Here is a 26,954-nt window from a genome sequence, read left to right as displayed (position 1 = left end):
TGCTAAAAAATAACATTATTTTGTGTATTTGGTGTGATACAATGTGTTTGCTTGGTTTATGGTTAAAAAACATATTATTTTCCATACACCGTACAATTTTGTAGCTCCAGATTTCCCTCTCTTCCTGAAACGCATGGATTTGAAAAGCTCTGTGTCTTTGATTGGCCAGCAAATCTGTAGGTTGTGAACGGCCTGAATACCTCTAACGTCAGCCGTAAATATGACGCTCCTTACAATGTTTGAAAGATTCGGTTGCTAACAGGAGTTAACTTACAGGCTATGAGTCTGGGAGGAATTATGATAATGTCGGTCTTGTCTTTCACCAATCCCAGGAAGTAAACTGTTGCCTACAATCCGTGTGTTTGTTGTAGTCCAGGGGTGTCCACTCCTGCTCCTGGAGGGCCGGTGTATCTGCAGAGTTTTATTCCAACCCTAATCAAACACACTTGATCCAGCTAATCAAGGTCTTACTAGGCAGACTAGATACTTTGAGGCAGGTGTGTTGAGGGAAGTTTTAGCTAAACTCTGCAGGACACAGGCCCTCCAGGACCGACTTTGGACACCCCTGTTGTAGTCCAAGAAAAGATATGCGTTTGAGACGATAACTCACATCATCGTTTACTTTAGGCTATGTACCTTTTGCATATCGTTAACATGAACTAATACACACTTATAAACCAAAGGAAATGTAAAAACGTGAATTGGACAATAGGTGCTTTTTAAATGTCAGATATGTGACCCTGTCTGTGAAATCCAGGCAAAAGTATAATGATGAGATAAAAAATTTCAATCATTAATTTCAGTTTTTTACATGACCTTACTTAGTCAAATATATCAAGGATATTACTTCACAGAATGTTAATTACATTACAAAGGATGATTTTTATGTAGAAAACATAAAAAAAATGGCTGGGTTTCACAGGCAAGGTCACATAATTATTTTACTTAGGGCCTTTACACTGTAAAAAAATGTGCACTTATATTTTTTTAAATATAATTAACTTGGATTTATAAGTAAAATCTTGATGGGTGATGAGTTGCTGTAACTTATAAAATAAAGTTGAAATAAGTTGCTTACTTTATTTTATAAGTTATAGCAACTCGTCACTAGTCAAGATAAAAAATAAAAGTTGAAATGACTAACCGGTTTCATTAGCCTCTCTGCTATAATTTCTACAACTTAATGTGCTCATAAAGTTAATGTGTTTGTTATGATAAGATGGGGCAATCAACCACAATCACTGAGGAATATGTAAATGATTTGTGTAGTCTATTTGTTCTGTTTGTTTACCTCATTATTGTATTTAATTAAAATACAGTGACACTTAACATTTCTGTGCATCACTCACATTAATCTTGAGTCAGATATATTCATGCTTTACAGCCCAAAAGTACATTACACGCTTAAGTTGAGAAACCTCCAGTAGGGGGCGTAAACGCTACATTCATGAAAGCCATTATTTCTCAATTAGAGAAGTACACAACACGCACAGCATACATGTACTCCAAAGGTCTAAAAGCATGTTGAAAATTTAGAACTTAAAATTAAACCAATTTAATCCTAAAAAAATGAAACTTTTAGAATTTTGGGGTAACATGTAGGCTATATGTAAGATGATGTGCTGTATCAGTAATGTAGCCTACAAACATAACAAATCAAAACAAAACATATTTGTCATTTTAACTCTTTGCACATAAAGTCATTCTCCAGAGTTCCATTGGCGCACCTTTAAACATTCAAAATGTATAAACATTCTCAAATAATCCAAATAAAAATGTCTTTGTCATGTCATTTTGTAATACATGGTTATAAACTGGGAATTCACATTGGTGAAATTAGATGCAATAGAAATATCATTAGTGTAACTGAAATGCATCTTTTATGGCAAAGTATTCGTAGAACAGTTGCCTCTACTTGCATCAGGGACACTCCAACGTGTTACATTCCCTAAAGGCCAGAGAATTACCATTGAGGACACAGTTGTGTTTACTCTAGTGTGCATCTATACACAATGCCATCATTTCAAAAAGCCAAACCCTTTACCTTCCTTTCGGCTCGTATGTGAACCCAACAAACCAAAAAAGTAAAAGTTTGTGGAATTATACCATGTTTTGTGCCCTGCAAATGAAACGGTGAGCATCTAAAGTTATTTCTACATGTATGAGAGAATTGGGTTTCTTATAAACATGCATGAATGCTTTCCCAGGAGACCGTGACTCATGGAAGCTTAGCATAACTGTTACTAGTGACCCACATTGGACTGTCTATGCACACATTGCTGTGTTTATTAGCCAGCATAAAGCCTAGGGCTGAGCCAATAAAGACGTTAGTTATGCCTTTCGTAACTTCAATATGAACCAGACTGTTTCTGACATTTGAAGGTCAACACTACAGCTCTGCTTCGCAAGGCCAATTCATTTTGTGTCTCTTGTAAAAGGGAATGGTTAGAGAAGAGCGACAGGCTCAGTCGCCATATAGGCAGAAGTTCGCCATAAGGCGATCACACCTAAACATCAAACATGCCGCATCTATGCGTAGTGAGGATTTATTTCTGGAATTAATTCAATTTATTCTGCAATTAAAGGTTTTCTGAGACTTAAAATAACATTGTGATTTGTTTTATGCTCAAGGATATGTTCAAAGGCTTTGTATGGTTATGCGAATAGTGGTTTTGGAAGATAATTGCCTTAATGCTGCAATGGGAAATGAGAGTGAAGCTGTTGCATAGTTTATTACGATAGGCATTTACAGAGGGATGGATTTAAAGGAGAAGTTTGTAATTTATTTCCAATTGGATATTAACTGAGACAGCTAGGCCATCTGTTTGTTTGACTAGTTAACAACAACAGCTCAACCAAAAGATGTAAGTTTAATAAGCAATTGTCATCCTTATTATGAAAAGTCTCAGATGTCAATATTTGTTAAATACCCATCCTTTTTTAAAATTATTTTCCATAGTAAGTGCAAATTTCACAATTTTCATGTCCATAACAGAGAATATTCAAGTCCATAACATTAATAAAACTATTATTTTATAAAAATTGTAGATAAAATAAATATAAAATGTTCTTTAAAAAGCCATATTTTCTCAATTAGTTTGGTAGACTATTATTGCTTCTGGTTTGTGCCTTTTAATGCAAAAAAATTCCTACAAAATATGTTGTCTCCCAAAAACTTCGTAATCCATTCATTCGTTAATAGACTGATACTTTTTTGATGTCTGGACTCTATCATCAGGGTTTAGGAAAATATAAAAACATGGTTTAGTATATTGGCACTAAATGCATTCTCTGAGAATTTATATTTTAAGTTTGTCTGCAAATGTCATGTTCATAACACTGCTCAAATACAGATGGAAATTGATGGAAACCTGTTAAAACCTGTCATAATTTTTTGCATTTGCATATGGTGACAGAAAGTACACACCTCACCTTTAATTAAAGCAAACCCAAGTCGAAATTCATGTGGTCTGGAGGTCTTTGTAAAGTCAGAATACAGTGAATGCATGAAATGAAAGACTGTTGACATCTTTTGCCGCTGTCCTTGTTTTCTCCATGACAACGACAGTGACAGCACAGACTATTGGTCTATTCCCAGTGTCTGGCTTTTTTCACCAGATTCCTTCTATTTTCAGAGCATCTGTGCCACACAAATCACCTGGGGTTTAAGCCGGGAGAGGGAGAAATCATGCAGTGGAGACCTAACAGTATGTTGGGGAGACCTCTGAGGAACATAATTTTTAAACAGTATAAGAAACTACATTAGGCTCATGCTAAAGCCAGAAGAGCTTATGCATACTGTTAAAGGCATGATATTGTATTATTATTATTTTATTATTATTGATCTGGTGAATATTTAGGTAGATTCAATTCAATTTTATTTTATTTACTATATAATACTATTATATAGTACTTTTTGTCTCCAAGCAGCTTTACATTAATAAAGTAGGAGAAAACACAGAAAAATCAAAGGACAACAAAAGTAGCAAAGTACAGCAGCTAAGCATAGCAGGTCAGCTGACTCCCTAGGGATTTATATATATATATATATATATATATACTGGATCTGATCTGTTTATCTCAGTGTCCTCGGGTTCAAGGATGAGACCGGGTAAGAGAAACAAATTCCTATTAGCGTCGGGGCCGCTCACATTTGATGCAAGTGTCATACTAACTATTGCGACATAAGTATATTTACAAGATGAGTTATGTAAATGCTTTGTTAAAGAGATATGTCTTTAGTTTAGACTTAAAATGATTGACTGTGTCTCATTCTTAAACATTGTTGGGTAAATTGTTCCAGAGCTTAGGGGCTAAGCAGGAAAAGGATCTACCACCTTTAGACACTTTTGATATTCTAGAGTTAATTAAGTGACCAGAATTTTGCGACCGTAGTGTATGCGTTGGATTGTATTCTTAAAGATACAAAGGTGCTAGGCCATTTAAGGCTTTGTAGGTGATTAGCAATATTTTAAAACGCATGCGATATTTAACTGGTAGCCACTGTAAGGATGCCAAAATTGGGCTTATGTGATCATACCTCTTAGATCGAGTAAGTATTCTTGCAGCGGCATTTTGAACCAGTTGAAGCTTGTTTACCTGATTTGCGTGACACCCCCCGAGTTACTATTGTAACATGTTACAATAGTCTATTCTTGAGGTCATAAAAGCGTGGTTATAAAACGGGCAGTTCTGGTTCTTCATTCTGATTGGTTGAAACGCGTTCTAAGCCGTGATAAAATACACCGGTAACCTCACGGTTCAGACCACATTACATAAGTATCACTGCGCCACTGTTACTGCGTATTGATTTATGAAAATAAACACCACAGTCTTAAATCATATTTTTAATTTGTCTACAATTGCACAATTAATGGCGATATCCAGATGAATGTCAATAAATATTGTTGAGTCATCTCGTCGATAAAGAGAAAACGTTGTCTGAGGATTTTATAACTCAAGTTCATACGTCCGCTATTATCCACTGGGTGGCGATCTTACCCAACTTAAACACTGACACATTCACTGAAAACACCGTGTAGTACTGTTCATGGCTCCGTCTGAATCTGATCTCTTACTAAAGTTCTTCACAAAAATGGAATTATCTCCGCTTTTAATAAAAAAATTTGAGAGGTGATAAGAGATCAAATGAAGGTAGGATGAAATGTTTTTTTGTTTGTTTTTGTTTCAAAGCGGATGGTCTGTTCTTTCATTTGATATTTTATGTTTATATAAAGAAGATAATTTTCTGGAAGGCATTAAACTAAAACTGGGTGGCAACTTAAAAAAAAAAAAAACGCTGACGGGGAAAGAGTTCAGCATGCTTCCAAGCATAATTGATCATCACTTCAACAGTTGCACGATATAAATGTTAATGTATAAATTAGATGAATGGTGATTTATAAAATAAACACCACAGTCTTAAATCATATTTTCATTGTGTCTTTGCTGTGTCTGTGTTGGTTGGGAACTGCGCTCTGTTTCAGTCACACTTGATTCTGAGGAACTACTTTGTTTGGCGGAAGAGTAATATTTGTACTAATATAATTACAACTTTTTGGGGTTTTATTTTATAAAATCCCGCTAACATTATGCATATGAAGTAACCGTTTTATAAACGCAATAAACCCCTCGAAGCGTTGGGTTACCAGTGCATTTTATAACAGCTAAGGGGGTTTAGGCACTCCGCTTCGCGTCCTGCCTAACAACGCCCCTTAGCTGTTATAAAATGCACTGGTAACCCACTGCTTCTCGGGGTTTATTGCTTTAATAAGCTTAACGTTGCAGCATCGGATGCAGACAGCATATGGCTTAGAAAACTGGTGGGTTTCGCTAGGATGTGAGGACATGTAAAGCTGGGTATCATCTGCAGTGAAAACTGATGAAAGGTTTTCTGATAATGATAGATGTGATTTGAGTCTTCATCAATCCTTTATATCATAACTATTTTAGAATTATGTGTTTCTACAAAAGTTAAGACAAAAAAGTTCAAAGAGACTTTTGTCTGCTGGTTTTCCTGCCTGTTAGTCAGTCTAACTGATGAGGTGTGCCCATATCCAGATATTATAAGCATCTTTGGGCTTTCAATTGATGTGTAACATTAACTGTTTAATGTATGGATACATGAAACTAAATAAAATAGGCCATGTTGTGAACTTGTTTTATCAGATCTGGTTGCTTGTATTTGTCAAGATCTGGCAACACTGATATGATATGTTTCTCTTATTCTGCCTGTTAACATCTATGTATGAGTAAACAAGCAAGCAAACAGTTTTCCTAATGAATGTTTTAAAAAGTGTGTAACTGTGTCACCGCCTGCAGGATATACCCACAGCAACATAGCCATGTCAAATCTTCATGCATCTACAAGCAAATTCAAATCTATTCACTCATCCTTAAATCACCCATCAAAACCGCCTACGCTGAACATTATCACAGCGAAATACATGAACAAAAGAATAAATGAGAGTAGGATTTTTCGAATCACGTTGTATTTCATTCTTTATGTAATTGTTCTTGTTGTTTTAAAAAAATGAAGTGATTTAATAAATAGGCCTGCTGTAGTAAAATAATTCAACTTTCTCTTCTCAAGAGCAATTCAGAAGATGAAGTGTCTGTACTGTGACATGTCACCTACTGTATTCATTTAATCTATGCCTACAAAACAACATATGACAGATTATTTTTATGCTTGGAGAACAAAACACCCATTCTCTATTAAGTTTTCACTTAGCATCACATGCACATTAGGGATTTATGGTCCATATGCCTCGTTGGCACAGTTAGGTAACATGCCAGTCTCATTTTTTGATTCTCACATGGGGCAATGTGATGTTTGGGGTCAGTTGTGGCCTGATGGTTAGAGAGTCGGGCTTGTAACCTAAAGCTTGCCATTGACTGCGTTGCCCTTGAGCAAGACATCCTTCCTCAAATTGCTCCCCGGTGCTGCAGTGATAGCTGCCCACTGCTCCTGGTGTGTGTATACTCACTGGATGGGTTAAGTCACATGGGCTACCATTTTGGCCAGTACATCACTTTCACTTGGGGAATAAACTCTTCAGGTAGGCAGTACTTGAAAATTCTACTGGTCAGTGCAACCTAGAATTGACTTTCTGGCTCTTCTTACATCAGCAACATCCACTATAAGAAACATCTCATTAGACATATTCCTCACATTCACCAGTCCAATGAACTGAGAATGAGCCCTTTTTCGTTGACAAAACTGGAAAAAGCTTTTAATTTAGCAAAAACAGAGCTGTTTCCTCTAGAGTTCTGTGAATGACTGTGATATTTAGACTTATAAATGTCAACCAAATGTTCAACTAAAGCAGCAGTCTGTAAGTGGAAAACCTTCTGATAGCAGACATGGGGCAAATCTGACGCAACAAAGTAAATAACATATAATAGCTTTATAGTACCACATTCTTCCCCATGTTCACATCTCAAACTACTATACATTTGAAAACCCTATCGGTTTTGTTCTTTGATCCTCATTTCTGTTCACATTTCATTCTTATTTATTGTAAATCTTCCAAACACTCCTGAATGATAGTTGTGATCTTGATTGATAAACAGTTGTTGTCCTGATGTGCCTTAATCGAATGGACCAGTCTTCAGTCCTAGCATACATCTTAACATCATAAGTTGCCAATCAGAATAAAAACATTTAAAAGGGGACATTTTTATATTAACATATTAAAATAGCAGATAAGCAAATAAGAATTAATCACCAGATAGAAACGTCCTCACTCTAAAAAAACAAACGGTGCTATATAGCACCAAAACTGTTGATTTGAATCGTAACCATAGAAGAACCGTTTCTAGTGCCATATAGCACCGGTGAAGAACCTGTGTAGAACCATATAGGGGCCATATAGCACCACATTTGGTTCTACATAGCACTATATGGTTCTACACAGGTGCTTCACCGGTGCTATATGGCACTAAAAACGGTTCTTCTATGATTACGAGCAAAGAACCACTTTTGGTGCTATATAGCACCGTTTGTTTTTAGAGTGCTGCTGCAATCGTTGCTGCTGTTGTTCCTGTTGATCAATTACCGGCTCAGTATCCATTTGGTTCATTATGTATGGCTGTATCTGACTGTAAGCGTAGTATCAAAGTTTGTTTTACCTCGATGCCACAGCTGTTTGATTAGTATCCAAAGGCTGCGCGTAATTGTAACTCTTTAGCTCCAACCACCGTACACCTTCAAGTGTTCATCTTTCTCTGGAAAAAACGGCTGTTCTGTCTTTTATAAATCTGACAACACAAAAGACTCTTTGGATATATGAAGGATGAAATACTACTCTATAGGTAACCAAGATAACATTAGATTGGCACAAATTGTGTTATGTGATCTTTAAGGGTTGTTATTATTGCATTAAAATCCCTTTCTGACATCATATGGGGAGCCAAATTTCAATAAGCTATTTATTCACATGCTTGCAGAGAACGGTTTACCAAAACTTACTAGGTTGTTTTTTTCTCATTTTCTAGGTTGATAATAACACTTAAACATGGAAAAAGTTCGATTTTCATGATATGTCCCCTTTAAAAAGGTGTGCACATCCCACACATCTAAATAGGGCTTAGGTGCAATATTTGAATAAGCAGAATGTAAGCAAAAAAACAAATGTGATGTCCAGACAGTGATATGTCTGCTCCAAAAAACGTATTGTATCTTGTAACATTTTGAGCATCATGTCTTCTTAAGGTAGATACACTCTAAAAACAAACGGTGCTAAATAACACTAAAAGTGGTTCTTTTCTCGTAATCATAGAGGAACCATTTTAAGTGCCATATAGCACCGATGAAGCCCCTGTGTAGCACTATATTGTGCTATGTAGAACCATATGTGGTGCTATAGTGGTGCTGTATGATCCCCGTATGGTTCTTCATAGGTGCTATATAGCACTAAAAATGGTTCCTCTATGATTACGAGCCAAGAACCACTTTTAGTGCCATTTAGCACTGTTTGTTTTTAGAGTGTATAGAAACCATACAGGCTCATTGCTGTAAAATGTCCTCAGCATTTTTCTCTAGTTGCTTCGTGTAATTTTAAATGTTCAGAAGCAGGTTAAATCTTTACAGTGGAGAAGTACAGACGAGTCACGTCTCGCTAAAGAAGGCCGAGCTGCAGCTCTTCTTATGACCCACTAAGGAAACATTCACTTTTTTTCTGTAGAGCTGCAATATTGAGTCACAGCCTGACTTGGCCAAAGGCACTGAATGTTTGATGCTCAGTTCTGAGTGTTTGATTTGATCACAATCTCTATATAAGCTGTCACACCATTTTTAGTTGCCTTTTTAAAACAATGTTTTTTTTAAAAGATAATGCATGAAGTAATATTAAGACTGAACTCTGGAGGATATTTCTTTGACCATCCATTAAAAATGTGATGATGTTAAAAGAATGCTCTCGGCACGTATTATATGTTCATCAAATACTTTCGCTTCAAATCTGCTTAATGCAGGCCTCAGGCCACATTCAGAAATACCACTTTGCTGGCAAAATGAGCTAAATGCCACATTTTTTCAAGTGGACAGAAAATGGATGACTGATGAATGACTGCATGCGAAACAACTGTGGATAACATTTAAACTTTCCTTGTAAGTACTTGGACTTTAAACTTCCCTTGTAAGTACTTGGACCAACAGTAGCAGTCACATGGCGGAGTTTTTACCAAAAAGCTTGCATGTACTTTAGAGGGTTTTGCTGTGAAAGACAGTCAACTTTGTTAAATACCAATTGTGAAAATAAGGCATTTCAGTTACTGAGTAATAACCATTACATTGCCATTAAAGTGACATGACAGAACCTAAACCTAAGAGCCTGATAAAAAAAATGCTAATTTACAAGAAAACATGTCAGATGCACTTAAAGGGTTTTGCCCTTTAATATGCTCTTCATACAGTATGTTTGAAAAATGTTTAATGTATATACTGCACTTCCCATTGTTAGTTGAAGACATGAGTGCACACAATGATTCTGTTTACAAACTTTGTAATGATTACAAAATTGCAAACCTAAATTATTGAATACTGTGTATGATAGTCCATTTATCAAAATTTACAGAAAATATATTATATAAGGCGAGGAGGAAAACAAGCACATACAATGCATAAATGTCGCATGGTTTTTAAGCAATCATAGGGGAATTATGAAAGCAGTATTTGTTACTTACTGTCTGGGTTATTTTAGCACCTAGTTCTCTAAAGGAATTATGCAAATCAAGGAAAGACACGGATGCACCCACAAAATCTGGACTTAAAGCAATTTTCATGCTGTAGTTCTGATCTTTTGCTTGGATATGAAGGATGCAACGTGATAAACGTCCATGATCTGGGATACTTTGCAGGGAATGCACAGCATTTGCCTCTGCAATATAGGTACGGGAACTGAACTGGCTATGTCAAAATTGTCACTAAATATCTAGATTTGTGCCTTGTTGGAATGCTTTTCTTTTTAATCCTTAATAATTGTATTAATATAACTGCTGTATAATGTGGCAGAGTAAACATAAATGGAGGCCTTCCAACTTAAATCAATTACTACAATATACTAGAATCACTGACTAACAATGGATAGTATTATTACAATTTTATTTTTCAAAGTTTGTTACAAAAACCTCAACACTGGGCAGCAAAATAAAAGAGGCCGCCCCTTCTGGCATGTAACAGTCCATTCAAGGTTTAAAAGACACATAAATAAACACACATGCAATACACACAAACAAGCAAAGAGTACTTCATATTTTAGTATAAAAAGGAGAAAGTGACTAGGCCTACATAAAACCAATAGCATTCATTAAGAACGCACATAAAAGTGGTGTGCTTACCTGTCCATATTTCCAGACCACAATAATAAAGCTCTGTTCTGTTCTTTATCCGCTTGAGACATTTGAAAACATCATAACATCATTTCCTCTTGTACAATACAATGTAATTCCAAGCGTATAGTAAACCCCAAAATAAAAAAAATCTGAAATATGGTTCACCATTAGTTGAATTTTAGTCTGTAGAATCAAAGACTAAGTTTACATGCACCCTCGTAATGCGATTGGAAATATTGTGCACTTACGAAAATAAACAATGGTTTTACTACAGTTAAAAAAACATGGTTATTGTAATCCATGGTTACCACAAAATAACCAAGATTTTGACAACCATGGTTACTACACTTTTACCTCAAATAATAGTCTTCATAATGGCACTGAATAGGGCAATACATCCATATGAACACGTTTGTCATTTAACATAAATAATATAAAACAGTGGACAGTAACACACCTATATGTAAGTTCATCGTTTGTGGTGTGCTTTGTGCATAATAACCACAATTAAAGGGAAAAATCAGAAAATAAAAACTGCATGTAAACAGGAATGAAGAGGATGTAAACAACTTACAGCAATTAAAGGAAAACACCACCGTTTTTTAATATTTTACTATGTTCTTACCTCAACTTAGACAAATTAATACATACCTATCTTTTTTTAATGCGTACAATTAATCTTTGTACAGTGTGTCGTGAATGTGTTAGCATTAAGCCTAGCCCCATTCATTCCTTAGGATCCAAACAGGGATGAATTTAGAAGCCACCAAACACTTCCATGTTTTCCATATTTAAAGACTTTTACATGAGTAGTTACAAGAGTAAGTATGGTGGCACAAAACAAATTATTATTTTATTATTATTATAGCGATTTTTTTTGTTGAGAAAAATGAGAACTATATTGCATTGCGTAAGAGCACTTAGTTTGCCTCACTTGGACCTCGGCGCTAAGTAAGTGCTCTTCTGCCATATAGTTCTAATTTTTTATCCGCTTAAAAAAACTTTTATTTTGTGCCACCATACTTACAGTCCTTAAATAGGTAAAGATGTAAGTGTTTGATGGCTTCTAAATTCATACCTGTTTGGATCCTAAGAAATGAATGGGGCTAGGCTAAATGCTAACACAGTGCACACACTGAAAAAATATAGGTATGTTTTATCTAAATTGTGGTAAGAACATAATAAAATATTGAAAAAAGGTGATGTTTTCCTTTAAATCCTTACTCTGATTGTTGGATAAAAATACATTATTGGTGTACATGTAAACCCAGTCTGTGACAATTTATGATGTAGTCTTATCAGATTTGTGGGTCTGCTTTTATTCACACATACTCACAATTCCCCCCTCAAGTCTGTGTGAGCCTTCTGGTGCTTCACGGCACTAATCCACCCCAGATGCTCAATGTGAGATAACCAAAAAGTCTGCCTTCTCACACCAGCCATCAAAAAATATTCACATTGGATTTCTCCTAAAAGAAGTCTGAAGAGTCCCTGCATTATTCCTTAAATGGTCTGTTTGCTTGCAAGTTCTTAAAGAAGTGGTCAGGTTCTGGGTGAGGCTGTCCCGGGTCCCAGTCTTTAGCTGAGATGGAGGAGTTGCGATGGAGGGACGAATCTAGGCTGAGGCTGCTGTCCAAGAGCAAGTCGGGGTGTGGTGGGGGAGGCAGGAACCCTGTATCATGCTCGGTGGAGGAAGAGCACAAGGACTCTGTTTTGATTGGACGATACTCCTGCCTGGGCAGTGTTCGGCTGGTCTCCTGAACCTCAGTTTTGGCACCAGTGGTGCTCCTCCAATCCCAGGTATTCCCGTTGCCTGAAGAAAGACGCACTACTGGGTGGTGAGGGGCGTGAGCGTCTACTGTAACAATGCTGGCGCTGTCTCGGTCAGAGGGGATACGGTAGTAGGGAGACTCTGATCCTGTGCTGGAAGTGCCACAAGATGAGGCGGTCTCAGAAGACTTGGGTGTGGTAACAGTAACCGGACCGTGTTGCTTAGACATGGCAATGACCTGCATAACCCGCGGCTGGTTGGGCAGACGTGGCAGTTCCGGAGTGGCGGCTGGTACCGGACCACCTTTCTCTGTCATAGAGAGCCACTTTGCACGCGTTATGGCACTTTTAGGTGACACTGGTGGAGGTCGAGTGGCTTCTTCAGGGATGTGAACTAACTGTGGTGCACCAGGCCTCTGAGGGATTATCACCCTGGTGCTCCCTCCTGCCGTCGTCGCTGTTGCTCCCCTATTGGCTTGCACCGTAGGATAAAGAGAGGTCTGCATGCCCAGCTCATCGTTACCTTCCACCTCAATTCCGTCAACTCCCTCCGCAGCGGCCCCCTCCTCCTCATCGTCCCTCAGGCTAAGACTGCGCATCTCCATAGACTTCTGTTTCCATTCAGACACCAGCTGTTTAGAGCGCTGAGAGTCCATTGGCACATGGAAGGTCATGTGACGTTGAGCAGGTTCCTCCATAGCATTGGTATTGGCACGGGGCAGAGTGTTACTGAAAGTCACCATGGTCTCCTTTCCCATCGGACTGCGAGGAGCCAGGAGCTCAACGTCTGCACTGGCTCTCTTTAGGCTGCCCATAGAGGCCTTCTCTCGACGCACCTTACGGTTCAGGCCGGCAACATGCGGCGGGGCAGACAGTTCGTCATTGCTCTCAGAAGCATGACCCTTCTGGTACACCGAGTCATGGCCACGTTGTGTCAGTTCTCTCAGAGGATCTTTTTGTGTTGGTTGATGGGTCTGCTTTAGTGGTTTGGGGGAGGTCTCTTCATTTGATGCAAAGTTCCCCACTGCGTATAATGCCTGAAGTGTGAAAGAAATGGGGTTAATATTAGGTTAGTGAGATAATTAATCTGCCATTTGTACCATTTAAAGAAAACTGAATTACGTTGTACATACACTACATGAAAGTACATTGACATTCATGTCTATATTTGCTTGTTTAACATTACATTTTAGCTGATCTAAAAGCTTGAACTCTTCTGGGAAAGCTTTCCATTAGCTGTTCGACTACACAAGAACATAAGTGAGGTCTGAAACTGAAGTTGGGAGCCTGTCTCATAGACCTCAAAGATGTTCAATAGGGTCCATGTCTGGAATTTAAAGGTCAAATTTACTCAGGGTTCCCACACCTTAGTTAACTTTAAATTCAATGACCTTTCAAGGACTTTCCAGGTCCAATACCTCTTAAATTCAAGGACTAAATGTGGGGACACATTTCAAGTGAGAGCAAAGTTACATTGTGTAAGCTTTTAAGATACATTGTTACAGTTCCCTTACAAGGGAACTTGCGCTGCGTCACTGTGGTGACACCTCCAGGGGTAAGTGTGTCTGAATGTGTATATCAAATTCAACCAATGGTGAGGCTTAACGACAAAGACAGGGTGACGCGGGAGCCAGGAAGTATATCGCTTTCTGAAATATTGCCAAAGACGGCATTACAGGGACGCAGGAAGTATTGGAAGGGAGACGCAGCGTCTTGTTCCTTTCTCAGGGAACAACAGTTACATACGTAACCGGAGACGTTTTTATGGGTCAAACACAATTACGCAAAAAAGCATTTTGGTATGAATCAACATTCGCATACAGAAGATATAAGCATTTAAAGCGAAAAGTTTAGCACGTGTGCTTAAAAAGTCTAGAATTTTTATGATATTATCCTACACTACACAGGGAATAATATGGATTTTTTTCCCCAGAAAACTTCTTGCATAAAATAGATTCAAGCACTTTCATTGACCTGTCTCTATGTATGTAGATTTTCAAAAACTTCCCAGGGCGTTGATTTCCCCCCCAGACTCACAAACTTTCAAGGATTTCAAGGACCCGTGGGAACCCTGTTTACTCAATAAGCCATAATTTCTTTATTACCTGCACTTTGCACAAGCCCATTGTTTTGCTGGAACAGAAAATGTATGGCCCACTTTAATAAACTGTTTGTCTAAGAAGACTCCATGATGGTATGAATTTTATTGACCTAATTTTAATAGAAGTACTCCATAAACTTTATCCTCACACTGTCCATCAATGCTACTGAGCTTTTTTCTATTATTTCATTTTTCTTTCACTTATTTTCTCTTTGAAATGACGTTTTCTGAAATGATCCTCAAATGGTTAGAGAGATTAGCGCAGAAGCATATCAGAGAGAAGAGACGTGGCTAAAAATGACAGAAAGAGTGAAAAAAAAAGAAAAATCCTAGAGGATTTCTTCTTAAATTAAAATAAAGTCCTAAATATAGAGCGTGCCAGGACAGATTAGAAAATGGTGAGAGTCTGGGACCTTCTGCAAAATCCTTATTAAAGCAGTCACAGCAAACATTTATCAGAGAGGAAAACTTGACTCACTAGATAAACAGCAATGCCAGCTCCAATCACCAAACCCACGTAGACGTCGATGGGATGGCTTCGATACTGGGTGATCTGGGTCAAGCTGGCCAGGGCTGCTGCTATGGCAAATGCAAACACCAGCACAGGCTTCAACAGCTTGGTGCTGTCTGAGATTGTGGCATTGAAGTACATCTAATAGCACAGAAGACAGACACATGTAGAAATCACATCTGCCTGGGTAAAACCCCACAAAATGACCTTTGAGACCTAATATTAATTTCTAATTAGAATCAACTGTATTTGCTGTAAATGCAGTTACAGCAGCTCGCCTGTCTCTTTTTTCACAGTCCAAAGAGAAAGACGTCATTAAGCGTGGGAACCCCACATTGAAGTCAACGAGGCATAGCTAACATAATACAACTAATGGGTATCTGGAGCTATACAGCTGGGAGACACCAAGCTGGTTGTGGTCTATGTACTCCATTCTGCACTTATTAGGTACTCAGCAGTGGTTACTTAGCAGTTGATATTGTTTTACGACGATGGATCCCTCTAACAGCAGTGCTTGCTCTAGGATCACAGCGAGAGCTTTTTAAATTACTAATATTTGTGTCAGAACATATTCAGATCACAAGTTCCCTGTGGTTAAAGAAGTAAAGGAAGATGCTTACGGATATGTAGACGGCTGCAAAGCCAGACAAAGTGGCATGCTGTGAAGGGAAAGTTTTCCTGATAACATACAGAGAGGAAAAGAGACAAGTGTGAGGGACTTCAGTAACACATCACATGAATAATCAAAAAGCAAAGCCAAGAGTTGCAGCATGTGAGAAAGAAATGTAAATCAGCCGAGACGCAGAAAGAACAGATCACGCTTCAGCGAGCGAAACACAATTATATCTGTGTAATAGCATGGGTGTTTCGTGTCGACTGACAGGGATTTGGGATCAAGGTGAGGTCAAATCTATTCGTAATCCTTGTTAGGAAACATTGTTATGGTATTAGCAACTAAAACCACTGAATGTCTGAAATATAAGTTTAAAAGCATGGTTTAAAGGGCACGTATTATGCAAAATCCACTTTTACAGTGTGTAAACCCAAAAATCCTACAAGGAAAAAAAATCCACCCACATTCCTTCTTTTTAATCCCCATAACATGCTGTTTTGATTCTCTTGTTATTGTGATGACACACTAACAAAGCCCCGCCCACAGCCACTTACTGCTTTTCTAAATGTGTTTGTTAGCATGCTGTGACATAGTCTGACCAATTTCCGTAGCTTCCTAAAAAACATATAAATCATGTTTTATTCCTGGATCATGGCAATTCATCAAATGATGATGGAGAATAGCAATATGTGACTCTGTCTGTGAAATCGAGGCTAAAGTCTCAATCTAAATATGAGATTATGAGCATCAAAGTTTGATTTTACTCACTGATTTCAATCTTTGACATGGCTTTACTCAGTTGATATTAAAGATAGGCACTTTTAGGTATTTTAATAGTCAATAAGATGCCTAGACCATGCCAGATCATGGTGATGTGTAGCATCAGAAACAGACTGTAAGATGGGGAATGTATTTGCACTGTTACGTGAATTACACAATCCTGCAGGTGCTAACACAATGTAGACAATATGCAAAAAACAACACTATCAGTGTGAACAAAAACATTGAATAATTTTGGGAAGACACTATAACGCTTTGTGTAACAGAGAGCTGTAATATTCACCTGGCTGACAAAATAGCATACTGGTCTCGGCCAGAGCAGATGTCCTGGGTTATGTATGGGTTTTTATCACAGGCCACACCGGGCAGAGTGTAGTTGGGTTTGCAGACGGTCAGGAAGAAGGGTGCATGATAGCCAGTGGCCAGCTGGATAACATCAGTCACCAGTGCGGTGGCACATAGCCCGAACACATGAACACCTGTGAGAAAAGAAGAAACTGTCAGTAAAACTGTGCTAACAGTGCCAGACTGTTTTGTGTGTGTGTGTGTGTGTGCGCGTGTGTGTTACGTGGCCAACACTCGACCATATGCTCCGTCAAAAATAGAAAAACCTTTAAAAGTGCCCGAATGCTCTTGAGCGTCTGAATAATGAATGTCATTCAGTTCCCAAGTATTAAAACTAAGGATCCTGAACATTGGACAAGTGGAGCATCCAAATTTCCTTTAAGCAGCTCAGTAACTACTCAAAGCCATGTTTTTGCCATTTTAATAACCAGTAAGAAAGTCAGCAAAAATAAGATGGAAAAAGTACAATGGTCATGTCTGTTTGATCAACCTGATCTCACGAATTTACGTGTTATAGTCACAAATTATTTTGCTCATTTATCCGTGTAATTGTCACGGATCTTTGCATTTTTTTTTGTCTGTACCACAGACTTTCTTTTCTGTGTCAGATTGGTTACTCAATTGCTTTTCCTATTTTCTTACCATTTTCGTGTGGGTTTGGGGTTAGAATGACTTTCTTTAACATAAAATGACATCCTAACCCAAACCCAACTCTAACCCTAACACCAGGCGAAAATTGTTTAAAAGCCCGGAAAAAAATAATATACACCAATAGTTAAAGTGGCATCCTAACCCAAACCAGAGGCGTCATGCCCATTCAAACTGAGGGGGCACCTGCCCCCTTGGTTTTTTTGAGCCAATGGATTTTGCATCCAACCTCAAAATCAAATAAGCGTCCATTAATCTGTTATTTGACTTTTAATCTGTTAATATGCACAATATTATACATTCTGTGCTGCATCCTTGTCACTTTTCAGAGATTTTAGCCGTTTTGATCGTGTTTTGATCATGTTACATTACTTTTATTCTGGCGGCAGCTGGCGCTGCAGTCAGAGCGCAGTCGCAGACGTCATCAGTGTCTGGGCGCGCTCACGAGCTCTCTGCTGTTGCTGGCTTGCTGCTGCATTTGGCTATCTGAGGAATTAAAACGTGTTAGAAACGCTCACAACATTTCCAAACCCCAGTACGGTAATGTGCAGTTAACCTTCTCTGTGTAGAAAATGTATGGTTTGAAATGTGACCGTCTCAACGTTATATTAGCAGAGATTCATCTTCTTGGCACAACGCCAAAGTTCGCCAAAGTTCACGCGGGCGCGGAATCTCACATGCTCACATAAGGTAAAATTTAATGCAAAAATCCGTTCCTCTAATAATTTTATCTAAACATATTTTTTAAAATCATTATTGAACATTAAAATCAATCACGTGGCTATAGCTTATGTCATTTTCGTTGTTTATATACTTTATGGATTTAAAATTACATTAATTTTATATGATAATGTAGTTGTTGTGCAAAATGCATTAATGACACAATTAAACAAGCCATTAAGACTTAAATAAAACATGCCGTTTCAGATGTGAATATGATGCAAATGTGTCATTATTCCGATTGAATAGTATTTGATATGAAAGTTAGTCATCACTTTTATTTTGGAGGTTTTTGCATGAAAGCAGGGGTTTTCAGATTGTTAGAAATGTAAGTGCCATGGAAAAGACTGAAAGCTCTATAATATTTCGTTTGATGTCTGTGTATGCACAAATTTCTGTGAGCTGTTGACACTGTGCCCCCTTAAAAAAAATTGGTGCATGACGCCCCTGTCCCAAACCCCAAATCTTACCCCAAACCCACGTGAAAATGTTTTAAAAATAGGAAAAACAAAAAAGAGTAACCAATACGTGAAACTGACACGGAAAAGAAAGTCTATGGTACAAAATGTGGAGATCCGTGACAATGACACAGATAAATGAGCAAAATATTTCGTGACTAAACCATGGAACTTTGTGAGAACATGTTGATTTGAGCTCAGATGCAAAAGCCTTAAAGCACCCCTTCTGTCAAAAATGAGATAATTATATTAGCCGAATGCTATCGTATGTAGTGTTCTTTCATTAAATACCTCAAATTTGCTTAATCTTAGCCTCAGGTTATTCAAAAAAGAATTGGAATTTTTTTTAGAAGTGGAGGTTTTTGCCAAAAATCTAATTTTTTAGATACTAATGAAATGACCAACATGCTTTCACAAAGTTCCGTAGGATAGTCACAGAATTTTTTTCAAATTTTTCCGTGGCATTCTCACGGATCTCCGCATTTTTCCGTGGCCCTACCAGGAACTTTCTTTTCTGTGGCATTCTCACAAATTGGTTACTCAACTGCTTTTTCCTATTTTTAAACCATTGTCGCTTTGGTTTAGGGTTAGATTTGGTGTTTGCGTTAGTATGTCACTTTAAGTATTGGTTTATAAAAAAAATTCTGATTTCTTCTTTTATATTTGCTAAACTTTAAACAATTGTCGCCTGACATTGGGGTTAGAGTTGGGTTTGGGTAAGGATGTCATTTTATGTAAATCTAACCCTAAACCGAAGTGACAATTGTAAGAAAATAGGACAAAACAGTTGAGTAACCAATCCGTGAGAATGCCACGGAAAAGAAAGTCTGTGGTAGGGCCACGGAAAAATGTGGAGATCCGTGAGAATGCCATGGTAAAATGAGCAAAAAAAGTCAGTGACTATCCCATGGAAATTTGTGAGATCAGGTTGAAAATGACAAAAGTGACATTTGTGAAAATAATAAGTTTCATTACTGACTAATAACCTTTTTTAATGCCATTAAAGTGAAATTACTGAACCAAAACACAATAGCCGGATTAAAAAATGCTACTTTACAAGAAAACATGCACTTAGAGGGTTTTGCATCTTCTGAACTCCTCATTAAGTCAAAGTCAACACAAATTGCTTAAATCATGATATTGTATAAGAAACAATGTTGGCTGGGATTTCGAAAATAGGATCCATTTTATATGTTTGTGGATATAGCAATGCACTGTATCTCTGTGAAATAAACATACCCACAAATCGGACTGTCCTGCGTAAGAAAGAGTTGAAATTACAACCTCCTGCGTTTATACTCCCTTCAGAACCAGAGGGAATCTTCAATTTGGACTGCATGCAGTACATTAAGGCCTCCCCGAGCATGATCTAAGCCAAAAACACACAGAAGACCAAAAGTGCCTAAAGCAACATTTGAGAAATCCAATTTGCTTAGTAATTACTTATGCTTTATACAAAATGCTCATTCTTTTAATGCACTGACCATGCAGCATCATATGCAATATCAACTGGGTGAATAAGGTAATGGGATACTGTGTATTTTTCATAGTAGATACACTGAGATAAATGAGTTAGGGCGTTTATGAATAGACTATGTATACTCACAGACGCTGCAGGGCCAGCAAAGGCCAGGCTGAGCAGCATGAGCAGAGGAATGAGCTCGTCTCCTGTTTCCACATAGGGCATGCTCAGTGTGCGATCATGGCAACGGAAACCTACTTTGGCTGGCTGCAAAACGTCTGTCAGCTCCAAGAAATAAAGGGAGATCATGGAGGATGCAACTATTGGCAGCTGAGAGAAAAGAGGAAAGTGGCTGGGTTATGTGAAAGGTGGCACAAGAGGATTACGGTGGGAGGAATTTATGGCTTTGATACATTCATGAATTATTCACACACACATTAGGCTTGAGTGCCCCCAAAAAGTATACTGGGGACACATGAAAATATATATATGTCACTGCACTAGCTAATAAAAATATCAAAGCAACTGGCATTTATTTTATAGAAAGATTTGCATAAGATTTCACGACAAATAAGTGGCATCATCAAACGTATTTAAAACTGTGCTTCATGTTGTAAAAACGTGCTTTGTCTAGGAGAAATAAAATTGTGAGAAGTTCTTCTATTATGGAAGATCCAGGGCTGGAAATTCACTGGGGGCCTCTAGTTTGGGAAGGCGGGAATTTAGAGGACTTCTTAGATAGGTTTAAAATAATATAATATTTTATGTTTCCTCCTAAGTATGTTTTCTTGAGCTCACACCAACCTTTAACAATTTACCAATATATTTGTCCTCACTCAGGATAAATACAACTTTTCTAGAGTGTGATAATTTGGATATTCAGTTAATGGACATTTTAAGTAATAGGAAATATCTTAAATAAGAACCGATACATCAGTCATACAGTGTCATTGATGTGGCTTTGAAGTGTCATGATGATGCATTATAAAATAAGAGTTAATGGGGAAAACACTCTTAATGTGAAAAAAACTCATAATGGGAGTCATTTTTAAAAGCTATTAAGTTCAATATAATTCCTTTTCTATTTCACCATTTCAAAAATTCTAGTTTGAGGACTCAATCCACTCTCCGTACTCCGTCCGGCCGCATTCCCCCCCATTTCCAGCCCTGGGAAGATCCGATTTATATTTACAGACCTGTACGAACTGAAACCAACTGAAATGAACTTTTAAACAACCAATTCATTTGTACCAGACATAACGGAATGACAGGATAATCAGCCAATCACAGTCAAGTAAAGGCTTTGTCTGTAATTTGTAGCTCTCCCTTATTCAGCAGTGCAGTTGGTTTTAAGTGATGCAAGAGATAAGCATTAGTGGTCGACCGATATGGGTTTTTTAGGGACAATATTAAGAAAGCTGTGCGGCCGATTGGCTAATATGAGGCCGAAATAACACAAATGCAATTACAGTTAATAAGAGACAAATAGAAAATTGGTGAAAGTGAAAATACATTTGTAACATTTATAAATATAGACCGTTTCATCGGACACACGTGCGCTGAAGCGATACACGTCTGGATCCAAACTTTACTTCCGGTTTATTTATTTTTTTAATGGTCTGACTAGTCACTAAACTGATCTCTTGAACAAATGTTTTGTTTTCCTAGGTAATCTATGTGTTGTTTTTTTGCTTGTTATATAAATTTTTTTTATATAGTTTTCCGGAAGTTACGTGCGGACCACTTGTTTATGTTGTTACTGCTGAAACTGTCTATACCAACATATCCTCCAACTTATACGATTGCTTTGGTCGTTTGTCCATTTCACCAAATATGACCAATAGATGCATTTACTAAATAAGCGCCTCTACCGGCAGCAGGTGAAACTTAATATATTAGTGTATAAAATTATATTTTTGGGTATAATTTTGCTATGATAACATGTACAGGGATAACATTTTCAATTTAAACCGCCAGGATTAATTGTATTTTATTACACATTACACTATTCAGGCATTTAGGACAAATAATGTACCCATTTATTTATTATATGATATAAACACAGAATACAAAATATTCACAACCGAGGTCAAACGATCGATTTATTTGAAGAAAAGATGCAAAAGTGATGACAATTGGCTGTAAATATCAGATCCGGAGGTAAACTGATTAAAAACTGCCACCTGAAGAAGCGATGATGCGTCATTTATGATTGAAAAAAGGCATTGGCTCTCATGTGTCTCGTGACCGATCGTATAATTACATCAGCTAAGAATGTGAAGCGCTATTGGCTCTTGTGACCGACTACGTCATGCTGGTTTATGTTTGAATGAGATCTGACTGTGTGTTTTGATCACAGAGTTCTTCATATAAAGTAATCGTATGGCTTCAGTTCGCAAGGTTTGCAACGCCAATGGTTTAATACTTTTATACAGTTTAAAGCAATAAATACCTGACTGTCGTTTTACTTGCGTGTTGTGTTTTATATGGTTGAGAAGTGGTTGGGTTTAGGGTAAGGTTGAGGGTGGGGTTAGATGCTCCAAAATATCTTTAAAACCATAAATGTTTATGAAACCGTTTCTACATTTACAAATTCATAAAAGTAAATGTCTAATCTGATGTATAAGGCAAAAAACTTAAAACGTAAGGTTGTATTTATAAGTTACTGCCGCTAGAGGACACTAATGCCTTAATACGTCACTTTACGTCATAATAAGGTGCCTGCACAAATGGCCAATTTAAAAAATGTATTGACTGATAATAAAAAAGGCCAAATATCAGCCAATATATCGACATCTGCAATATATTGTCCTATCACTAATATGCATACACTGTAGTGTTGTTGTTTAGGCAGTGTTATGAGTACTTTATACAGTTTAATTTGACATTTAATTTGATATGACCTCACAATGCTATACTGATATTCTCACTTTCAGTTGATAGTTTAAGTTAATATAAAAATATTATTTCATATAAATATTGTTGGGCAATTTGACCAACCCCAGAGCAAATCCAATGTATCTGAAAAGGAAAGTAACTGAATTTAGATATTGAAATGTCCAAATTACTTTATGACCTGTTGGTATAAATAATAGGAAAGAAATCTGTTTAAGTTTGAGGTCTATAATAGATCTAGCACTTTTGCTTTGCATTTTTTAGTGATTTTTTTTGTTATAATTTTCTTTCATATATCACAATAGGGTTTAATTTCTAGAAAGATGTTTTGTTCAACATTATCTTATTAAATAACGATGCAGCAATTTAAGCCTACATAATCCTAGCTACAATCCTGTTGAAACCTCTTAACCGTGTCTAAAACATATACAGTACTTGACATCAATTTAACAGGTTAAGCAATCCTTCAGCTTAGGTTAAATAAACTGGTCTAAAGTACTACTAATGTCATTTCTATGACAACTTTACACTTGTAATGCATAGCCTGTCATTTATTCTTGCTAAGAGGCACATTTCATTATACAGGCTCGCTTTCACAACACCATAATAATGTAACTTGAAATGCTCTTAAATAGCGTACACTGCAGATGACTCTCCTTGATAAGTCACAGGTTTATAGCATGCGGATAGATTGCACAATGATAGTAAGGCAGTTTAAGTGCAAGATGAAGGAGGTTCAAACAGAGGATGTCAAAGCTTAATCACTACAGCAGTTTGAATACAGTGATATATCTGAACATACCTCCACAAAGTAGAAGCAGGGCAGCAATGTTATGCTGTCTTTAGGAGGTTTTTTCTTAGGCTTGTCTTTTGGAGACATCATTTTGGGGTTTGGTCGAGTATAATCTGAAAGTAAAAACATTCAAGATTAATAGAAAACACATCAGTTAACCGCTGCTGATAAGATAAGTAGGATACACAGATAATTAATTCAAATAAAGGACACTAGATTCTCACTCTGATAAATGGATCACTGGGCTTGTTTGTAGGTTGCTTAGCTAAGCATGTGGCTAGTCAGTGCATACATCGTGTAATACATAAAATTCAAGGTCCTTTTTCTTGTTTATCAGTATGAAAGCAATCAAACCATGATCGAAAGCTCATTAAAATGTTTACATGCTTGTAATTAAAGAGTCGTTATTCCTTTGGGCTGAAGATGAAGACGAGAATTCTAAAGGATGTGGCTTTATGCTCCATGACACAGCAAACTAAGGTTTGTGATACTTAAAAGTACAGGTTTCATACGTTTCAAAACACATAACTCATCCTGGACACAGTAATGCAATGCAACCTAAAAATATTCTGTATCATTCTGAACGTATTTGCAGAGTGCCTTGTCAGACGACAGAGGATTCAATGCCACTTCTGAGTATCAGATTAAAAAGAGTGCAGCAACTATAAATGAATAACCTTGCAAATCCCCTCACAAAACATCAGTGACTTTGGCCCTCAGATTTAGGCAGACCTTTTTGTAGTTACTTTTTGGACTTTCGTATTGACACACAGCATGCAAACGCCTTGTCTCTCTCCAAGCATACAGCTAATGAAGGTTGGATGACACACGATGACCGTATCGGTTTCTACGCCTCACACTGCACAAACAAAGCAAGCTCTTTTGAGGGGAGAGGCGACTATTTATCCTGCACAACTTTGTTTGTCTCTCTGGAGAGAGAGGGGGGTACGGAGAGAGCTGGGAATGAACAGACTCAAGTCTGTGCTGTCAAGGAGTCTATTGGCTGGCAAATAAAAGAGCTTAGCAGTAAAGCAGCAATAAACTCTGTCTGTGAACCTCTTCAGCAATATGTCAGAACGGGTGGGAAGTTGGTGCTGAATAAATTTACACGAAGTGAGAAGTGAATGGGAAAGAGCATTTAAACCTTGCCTGTGTTCTGCTACGAATAATTGAAGTACTTCAAATAGAGTTTGGAAATCTTAGGCCAAGATCTAAGACAATGATTTTTAATCGGTTGTGAGATAAGGCATTTTAAAGTTTACAGCAGTTGTGCATGTAAAAAAAATCACACTTTGAGATATATGCATTGGAAAATGCTTAATCCAAAGCCATTTACAGTGCATTACAAGGTACATTATATGCGCTCCCTGAGATCAAACCCATGACCTTTTTGTTCCTAACCCAATGCGTTACCAAGTGGGCAGCCAGAAGTGAATGTAAAGCTAATCTTATGCTATTTTGATAAGAATACACTGTAAAAAATATACATTACTCAAAACAACATGTTCCTACATTAATTTATCAAAAAACAAATGTTAACCAATTTCTACTTTAATTTTTGAGTTACAGGAACTTATCACTGGTCAAGATTTAAAATAGTAACATAAACCTTAAAAATGTAAGGCATGTCTGATGTGCTTTTACTTTCACTAGAAGCTGATCTGAGGTCGGACTCTGATTTACAGTACCAGCTGCGCTGTCCACTATATGGTACTGAAACAGCTTTGAGTGCGGGACCGAGCAGCCCTCTCTCTCTCACACGCACGCACGCACGCACAGACACACAGCTGTTTCTTGTGATGATAAAGATGGTCATTAATGTTACATACGCTACACCACGGGACAGTTTTATTATTGATCCTTATCCTCACACAACACACACCATTAAAGTAGCTGTTACATTACCGACACATTTCGAGAATTTCAAGATGTCCTCGTGGTCAGTTACCTCACACTACACACCTCTTTCTCCTCTCTTGAAATGGTGTCATGCATTATTTTGTATGTCGTACAGGACACCCGGCGCCAAAGCTAGACATTTACTTTAAATTTTATATGCATTCAGAAAAAGAAAAAGAAGCAAATCAGTCTCGAGATCTCGATTCAACATGCTCCCCAGAAGAGGCTCGTGCACCATACAAGACTGATGTCTCACCTCTTTCTCGTTGATGTTGGAAATTCATGGACTCCCTCCGAGCCCTTCTCCGTCGCTTGGTTCGTCTGTGGTGCTCCAGCTTTCCTCGATGGGATTTAATCCATTTCACGCGTTTACAATTTATCTTTGAGTCCACTTCCCTCCTTTATCCTTAGAGGTAAGTGAACGTGTGAAAGTATGAACGGTATTTCCTCAACCCGAAGTCTCAGAAGTAGATGCGAGTGATTTCCACACAATTGTGATACTTTCTTTCAATACAGACCTCTTGAATGAGTCAATACTGAGGGAAACAGGAATGCAGTCGATGTGTAGGGCACCGTGAACACAAAAGGAGAGTGGAAAAGGGGGGTTTCTTGAGGGAGGGGACTGTGGAAATGAGGGAAGAGGCGGGTCACTTTTTAACACCAACACACTCACGCGCACAAACCCGTCTCCATTAACCATCGCTTATTTTCACTGATCAACCAGTAATGTGTAACAAAAGAGATGTGGGCACTCCAGTGATCCGTTCGTGACCGCAAGGGTTAAAACGGTCCTGCCTTTGTCCCATCCTGCCGACACGGACGTCGCATATCCAAATGCTGAGGGTAAATGAGGAGGACCAGTGTGAAGCTTGTGGTCATTGCTTATTTGGGGTGGGGCTGTTTTTTTACCATGATGCGCCCGCTTTGTGTCTAGGTATGTTTCTTGAATACAGCAGCACATGGCGAGGCGCGGCGCGCGCCTCCTGTGAGAAAAATGTCAGCGCGTCATCTTGCGCGTGCTCCTCGCATGAGTGAACAGCATCCTTCTTCCGAAATCCAATCCATGCCTGTTTCAAGATTACCTTGTATTTTCTGCAATCATTGATTTTAATATGTTAAACAT

General features: G+C 37.8%; 1 protein-coding gene across 1 annotated transcript; it reads right to left on the bottom strand.

Moving 5' to 3' along the window:
• Positions 1 to 10,589: 10,589 nt before the first annotated feature.
• Positions 10,590 to 26,588, bottom strand: plppr3a (phospholipid phosphatase related 3a). Its single transcript, XM_065276353.1, has 8 exons — positions 26,088 to 26,588; positions 23,942 to 24,045; positions 20,389 to 20,574; positions 20,022 to 20,151; positions 16,895 to 17,090; positions 15,839 to 15,896; positions 15,186 to 15,359; positions 10,590 to 13,643 (listed from the first exon to the last, which is right to left on the bottom strand). Exons 1-8 carry the CDS (start codon positions 26,113 to 26,115, stop codon positions 12,333 to 12,335), a joined length of 2,187 nt encoding a protein of 728 aa, XP_065132425.1. The 5' UTR covers positions 26,116 to 26,588; the 3' UTR covers positions 10,590 to 12,332.
• Between the last annotated feature and the right edge of the window lie 366 nt (positions 26,589 to 26,954).

This window comes from Paramisgurnus dabryanus, chromosome 6 (genome assembly GCF_030506205.2).
Source record: "Paramisgurnus dabryanus chromosome 6, PD_genome_1.1, whole genome shotgun sequence".
Lineage (NCBI taxonomy): Eukaryota > Metazoa > Chordata > Actinopteri > Cypriniformes > Cobitidae > Paramisgurnus > Paramisgurnus dabryanus.
Note: the sequence above shows the minus strand (reverse complement) of the source record. Positions and strands in the feature narration are given on the sequence as shown.

What these genes read in the sequence shown, in the direction of transcription:
- plppr3a (XM_065276353.1), bottom strand. Translation starts at nt 26,115, where the DNA reads ATGAATTTCCAACATCAACGAGAAAGAG. An exon ending in CCAACATCAACGAGAAAGAG is followed by an intron (nt 24,046 to 26,087) that starts GTGAGACATCAG and finishes TTTTACTTTCAG; the next exon opens with ATTATACTCGACCAAACCCC. An exon ending in CTGGCATTGCTGTTTATCTA is followed by an intron (nt 13,644 to 15,185) that starts GTGAGTCAAGTT and finishes TTCACACTTCAG; the next exon opens with GCATTATACGCAGTGGGGAA.